General features: G+C 38.2%; 1 protein-coding gene across 4 annotated transcripts; it reads right to left on the bottom strand.

The window, feature by feature from the left end:
• Positions 1–2,744: 2,744 nt before the first annotated feature.
• CYP79A2 (phenylalanine N-monooxygenase-like protein) lies at positions 2,745–5,506 on the bottom strand. 4 transcript variants are annotated; one of them, XM_088677138.1, is made up of 3 exons: positions 5,324–5,506; positions 4,164–5,028; positions 2,745–3,457 (listed from the first exon to the last, which is right to left on the bottom strand). In XM_088677138.1, exons 1-3 carry the CDS (start codon positions 5,353–5,355, stop codon positions 2,828–2,830), a joined length of 1,527 nt encoding a protein of 508 aa, XP_088533264.1. In that variant the 5' UTR covers positions 5,356–5,506; the 3' UTR covers positions 2,745–2,827. The 4 variants fall into 4 exon arrangements, with proteins under 4 accessions (XP_088533264.1, XP_088533265.1, XP_088533263.1 ...); XM_088677139.1 differs by having other exon boundaries at positions 5,392–5,502; XM_088677137.1 differs by having other exon boundaries at positions 4,164–5,506.
• Between the last annotated feature and the right edge of the window lie 1,203 nt (positions 5,507–6,709).

Raw genomic sequence — 6,709 nt, 5'->3', positions numbered from 1 at the left:
AACAATGAATTGTTGATATTGCGGGCTGCCGACTGTAATATCAATGGCTTATTTGTTGAGTTCGCTAAGTAAATGGGCAAATAAGCCGTATACGTGAAGTGAGATAGGACATGAGCCATGTTGAGAGCCAATGGAAATCGTCGACTGACAGGAAAAAACACTGAGAAACAAAGTCATTCCATTGATAAAGTTGTTATGGAGGAATCACATAGTCGAGGAAGTGACGTGGGAAACAAAAGAACTGATGAGAAGCCAATATCCGTACCTGTTTACTTGAGGTAGTAAATTTCGAGGACGAAATTCTCTTAAGGGGGTAGATTGTGATACACCGTCCTTAATTTAACGTTTCTGTAATATTAAATGATGTGAATTTACCAAAATACCCTTGTGGAAAGAATGTTGACTTTAGTTGACCACCTTGTCGTAACGCATATGACTAACTTTCTTATTTTATTCTTATTGTACTCATCGCCATGAACACGTGGGTGCAAAGGGATTCGAATTTGGAGCTATAACAAAGATATTATATTTCGTCTCTAGTAATCTTAAATTGTGAGCCACTGGGACCCATAATGGAAAATTTATCCCCTTGCTTTTCCCCTTGTCCCATGACACAAGTTTGTCCCTTGCTTTTCCCCTTGTCGTATGACACCCCTTCTTCCCTTTTTATTTTTTGTTAACCTTTCTCTCTCTAACTCTCACATTTCTCTACACTCTTTTATTCTCTTTCTTTCGGTTTTCCTTGGAACCAACCCTACCCGAGGGTTTTACACACATAAACAGCAACACACAACAAACAACAACCATGGCACCACCACCACCTTACCTGTGTGCCCACGAACCCAGAAAACCCTCCAAACACCTCCTACATTGCTGCACAGTATAGTTTCACTGTTCACCAAGTTCTCCGGCGAGTTTCCACCTTCTCCGACGAAGGTAAACCTCAAAACTTGTTCAAAAGTTGTAGATCATGTCTTAGTGTATATTTAGAAGTGGTTTTGAGAAGTTTTGGTGATGTTTGGACGTAGGAAACTCAAGGGGAAAGCTTCCCCAGTTTTCTAGCGTGGACCGCCACTTTGCAGCCATCTTTCGGCCAAACCACGACGAGTTAGCCATCGAGAAGGTATTATTCTCTTCGTCTCGTCGAGAAGTATGATTTTTGTTTATGAATCACTCAATTTCTTTGAGTATTGAAGAAGTTATGAACATTTAAAGTTTATTTAGTTTTCGGTGAGTTCTCTAGTTTTCCCACGGACCAGTCACCTTACAAGCCATTTTTCGATCATCTCCGGCAACTATTGTGCGTCCAAATATGGGTCAAATTTGGTTAATAAACGATGAAGTTACAAAGTTTTGAAATTTGTCCAAACTTCCGGCCAAAACTTCCAGTTTTCGGTGAGCTCTGGTGGCTTGGCTCGGCTGAGTCAGCCGTTGACTTCTCGGTCAGCGTTGACCGTGAACGTTGACTTTTGGTTAACTTTTTTTGGGTTCTGGTAAAGACCCCTCCTAGACAAATTTCGAAGTCCTTATTCAAAATCCGCACTCCGTTTTCCTTAATTAAATCATTTTAGTAGAGTTTTACTAATTGATCCTTTTATATGCTTAGGTGCGTTTGTTAGTGGCAACCCCATCCTCTCTAATTCGAACGGCTCTTCGGCGACGGAGTATTTGTGAGTGGACCCCTTCTAAAATGCATGATTTTATTACTAGAAATGCATACATGAAAAACATGATTTTATGACTACGTTTTATGAAACGTTTATGAGTTATCGGATTTATACTTTATGAAATATCATGCTTTATCGAATTTACGTTCTTTGAAATATTTATGAATATATATACTTATGAGCATGGTTTATGATGATGATTTGAGTTAGAACGCTCCTATAGATTTATGATACGATGTTTAAGCTATTGAGTTCCGACGATATATATTTTGGAAAGATTATGTTCATGATTTTATGTGCTTAGTTAGTGGATATTCATACAATGTGCCTTCGGGCGGGCGATGTAATGCTTTCGGGGGATGATATATGTGCCTTCGGGCAGAATATATATGTGCCTTCAGGCAGGCAATGTAGTGCCTTCGATCAGGTGATGTAGGTGCTTTCCGGCGATTATGATATCACTACTAAGCACACTATATATGATATATGTTTTATGAAGGTATTATGGAATGCTAGGGTTTTCAGATGAAGAGTAATTGTTTTAGTACTACATATATATATTAACTTCGTCCACCCATATTTTGTTTTGCCCCCCCTTCAGGACCTAGGAACGAGGCATACGATCCGAGCTACGAGGTATTTCCATATTAGTGAATTTGTGTCCTCCTCTCTGCGTAGGACATCTCTTGTAATCACACTTTTCAATATTCCTTCCGCTTGTATTTTGAATTAGTAGTATACTCTGAACATGTTCATGCATTATCACTTTTAAATTGTTCGTAGTTGAATATTCTCCTTTGATCCAGTGACCCGTACCTTATTACTTTTATTTTGTTAAGGTTTGTTTTTGGATATTACATTGCATGGTTACACGCGAAAATTTTATGCATGTTTTAGATGTTCTCGTCATATGCATTCATGAAATGGCTTGTGTCACTTTCGGGTGTCGTCCAGCACATGGCCATCTCGTTGTCCTTCGGACATCGAGGTCGGGGCGTGTCATGCTAGCCTACTGTGAGGCTAAGCCCACTCCCTCTCCTTAGTGTAGATAATATCATTTCTTAAACAAAAAAGACAAACAAAACATCTCATTTATTGCTTGCATAAGAAATACGCCATAATTACTTTTTTATTAACGGCAAATTATCTATGCATGGTCACTAAACCAAGTATAGAGTAGCAGGCAACCGCGGTTTAGCATGTGCATACAAAGGGTTGGCTTTGAAGAGGGATAGAGCCTCAGTGAGGTCAATCTTGTCTACATTGGGTGGCATGCTCCACGTAAACCCTTGTAGAAGCCTTGCAAGGAGCATTACAGTTATGGTAGTCCCAAGCGAACCGCCCATGCATCCTCTCCTTCCGGTAGAGAACGTAATGAATCTCAGCTCATGCTCTTCCAGTTCAACTTGTTGACCAGCATCTCCATTCAGATGGCGTTCCGGGTTGAATCTCAATGGATTTTCCCAAACTTCAGGATTGCGCCCGAGGCCTAAACGACTGAGGAGAACAGCACTCCCCTTTGGGATGAAGTAGCCTGCAACTACAACATCTGCATTGGACACATGGGGTAGGTTAAATGGTGCAACTGGATGCAACCTAAGAGCTTCTCTTGAGCAAGCCCTTATGTAAGGGAGCTTAGGGATATCAGACTCTTGAACAAGCCTATGCTTTCCAACCACCCGATCTAGTTCTTCTACTGCTTTCTTAAGCATCTCAGGCTGGTTCAGCATTTGCGATAGAGCCCACTCTCCTGCATTGAAAGGATTATCCACTGTTGCAAGCTGCAGTTCCTATTCAATTAATACAATGCATACATAAGTTGGGTTCTAGATAATTTGATTTGGTTACAAAATAGTTTTTAAATTTGGGAATTAAATGGTATCCATTTCCTTTTTTAAGTCTGACTTATAGTAGTTTATGGAATTAAACATACCGTTAATATTATAGTTTCAAACTACTGTCTGCATAATTTTCAATCATTTAGGGTTGTTCAGTTTAAATTTTCAAATTTGATCTAAATATAAATGCAAAAATGTTAAAAAAAAAATAAAAAAAAAAAACATTTCCATTCAGTTCCTAATATTGAAACCATTTTTCTTTTGACAAAAATCGAATTAGACTGCACGTAAACAATAAGAAATAGGACTGTCAGCTTATGTTTATGTGCTTCTAGTAAGTTATGCTTACGCTTTTGCATTTCAAAGTTATGAACGTTTTACATTTAGTTTTATTTTTACTATTTAGAACTCATATAATTAAATTGGGCAAAAAATGAAATGAAAGTCTAAATCTTCGTAAATTAGGGCATGAGAAATTTTTTAGCTCAATAAACATCAACAAAACATCGAGACGACACCACAACTTTGACAACAAAACATTAAACAGTAAATGGAAATACGTATAAATCATAGTTTTAACATAAGCGCACAATTTTATTTAGGAAATTAAACATTACAAAAGGATCCAAAATATTCGAGGGTGGTAAGAATATCTCACTGTGATTTGCGCTTTGATTTCTTCACTAGAGAGTAAAGGCTGTCCATTTGCATCTTTGAGTGATATGAAAACATCAAGCAGGTCCGCAGGCTCCGTCCTTTTCCCATCTCTCCATTGATGTAATCTCTCGTTTATAACAGGGTCTTGATACTGCTTGGTAATCTTCAAAGCATCTCTCACCATTTTCTCATGGCCGCCTATGTCAAACACTCTGAGCCACGGAAGATAATCCGATACACAGAATGCGTACACATGCAAAAGAATGGTCAAAAGGGCGGATACGTGTTCTTCCTCTTCCAAACCAGGCCCTCCATCCTCTCTCCCTTTGCCAAAGTACCTTGAGTTGAAAATCATCCTTCTCATGACACCTCCTGAGTAAAATAGGGCTGCAGTTCTCACATTCACTACTGAACCATTCGGATTCACCGAGCACTGATTATATAGGAACTTAACAAGATTATCAGCTTCTTCATTTCTTTTACCAAGTAGCCAGTGAACCCTAGACTGATTGAACACATCAGCAATCAAGACCCTTCTCATTTTCTTCCACTGGCTTCCCCAAGGCACAACGCCTGTGGTCACATAGCCACTGCTTAAAATATGGGTGGCCATTGTAACAGGTCTTGATGCAAAAACTGCATCATTTTTCTTCAAAAACTCCCTGGCAATTTCTGGTGATTTCACTGCGATGACATGAACATTTCCTAATTTTACGCAGGCAATGTCCGTGTTGAATTCTTCCAAAATGCTATGTACCCATTTATAGGCTGGCCTGTTCCTCCACATTTGTGGTACACAACCAACAACTGGCCATGGCCTTGGACCTGGAGGGAGAATTTCTTTGCTTCGTTTGCTGGTTTTCAACCTGATGAAGTGGAAAAGAAAGATTGCAATTGATGCAAGGAAAATTGCAATTGGAATATTCATGGTTAAGATTCAAATGTGAATGGAATAATTGTTGGTATTTAGTTTATGAATTAATACCAAACCAATGTGGTTGATAAGTTTAGAAACTATACCACACCTCTCACCAACACTCTCAGAAAAATAAGACACAGAAGTAAAATAAGCATCAAGTGTTATAAAATCGATGATATGTGTGTAGTGGAATATAAAGTAAATGAGACATAATATTTATGAGGTTCGGCAAGTATGCCTACGTCCTCGGGGCAGCAGCAGTACTTTCTTTCATGACGTGAAATAATAGGAATATAAAGATAACTCTCACTATTTTCTCTTTTCTCTCTAGCCCAGTTCACTGGTATTTCATTATGTATCTCTCTTTCTCTTCCTCCTCTCCTCTCTCTTCTTTTCTTTCTCTCTTGCTTCCTTCCTCTTTCTTTCTTCCGTTTGTTGTATGGTTCTCCTCCTTCTCCTCTCATTCATTTTATAGACAAAAGAATCACTATAGCAACATTATTCACTTTACAAACTTTTCTCAAATGTATAGCGAAATACTCATCCAATAATCCATCTGCTTTTCTTTGGATGAATAGTAATGAACTATTCATATGGGCCATCCACACATTATATTACAATACTCCTCCTTGGATGGTCATATGTCAATTTCGGCTGCCTCGTTAAAACCTTAATCTGTTTTGGATGCTTCTCCTAATGAGTATCTCCCCCTGATTTTGAATTCTTCACTAAGATATGGTACTCCTGGACCAAACATCAATTCATCATTTCCCTCACGAGGATGAATGATTTTTCTTAGTGTCTAAATATTAATTAACCACTTGAGTGTTCAACTCATGATCTTCAATCCATATGGTTCTTTAATACTATAAACATCATGGATAAGACTTGCGTTGGCATATTGTTCGACTACAGCTCGAGACAATATTCCTTTCAACACTTTAAAATCTTTCTAGACTCTTCAAGAGTCACATTCTAAGATTATTAACTCTTGCAAAAGATTTAGTATGTTGCAACAATATCATAATGATAGTACTCATTAAGGCAATTTATACCATTCATCGGTATTAAGTACATAATTTATGCTTTACATGTCCAGGGCTTTCTTCAAGCAATTTGAATCCTTCAGGGATTTTCTATACTTTGTGACACATTCTCCTTTAGAATTTATACAGAGCAACTTGTTTCCATGTATACTTGAAGGATTTACTTGTGGAGATATGCTTCGGGCATGTATAATTCTCCACTGAAATGAACAAGCTTCACAATGAGAAATCATGTTTCCAGAAATGTATTACAATTTCAAGTTTCAATTGGAAGCCTTGTGTCATATCATGTGAGTGTATTTCATTGTATTCCAAATTCTTTTGTTGAAACTTGGTGACACCAAAATCACTATTCCTTTAGGGACTGGAGCTCCATCCCACTGGAAGTCACAAAGTCTCTAAATTTAAAGACATACGGTGGTAGAGGGTGGTAAGGACTTTATTTAGGGACTCCACTGGAGATACTCTAATAGCCCAAGCTATTTTCTTGGGGTAGAGTTGAGACATAATCATTTGGGTCATGGCTAGCCACCTACAAGTGAAGATGAATACCACTAAACTGCAGTAATAAAATCGGTCTCG

This window comes from Pyrus communis, chromosome 10 (genome assembly GCF_041283825.1).
Source record: "Pyrus communis isolate YQ-2024b chromosome 10, ASM4128382v1, whole genome shotgun sequence".
In the NCBI taxonomy this organism is placed as follows: domain Eukaryota; kingdom Viridiplantae; phylum Streptophyta; class Magnoliopsida; order Rosales; family Rosaceae; genus Pyrus; species Pyrus communis.
The sequence above is the reverse complement of the archived record's forward strand: the minus strand, read 5'-3'. Positions and strand labels throughout refer to the sequence as shown.

Excerpts from the sequence above, each read along its gene's own strand:
- CYP79A2 (XM_088677137.1), bottom strand. The coding sequence starts at position 5,090 with ATGAATATTCCAATTGCAATTTTCCTTGCATCAATTGCAATCTTTCTT. Across the intron at positions 3,458-4,163 it reads AAATCAAAGCGCAAATCACA|GAACTGCAGCTTGCAACAGT; the intron begins GTGAGATATTCT and ends TTAATTGAATAG.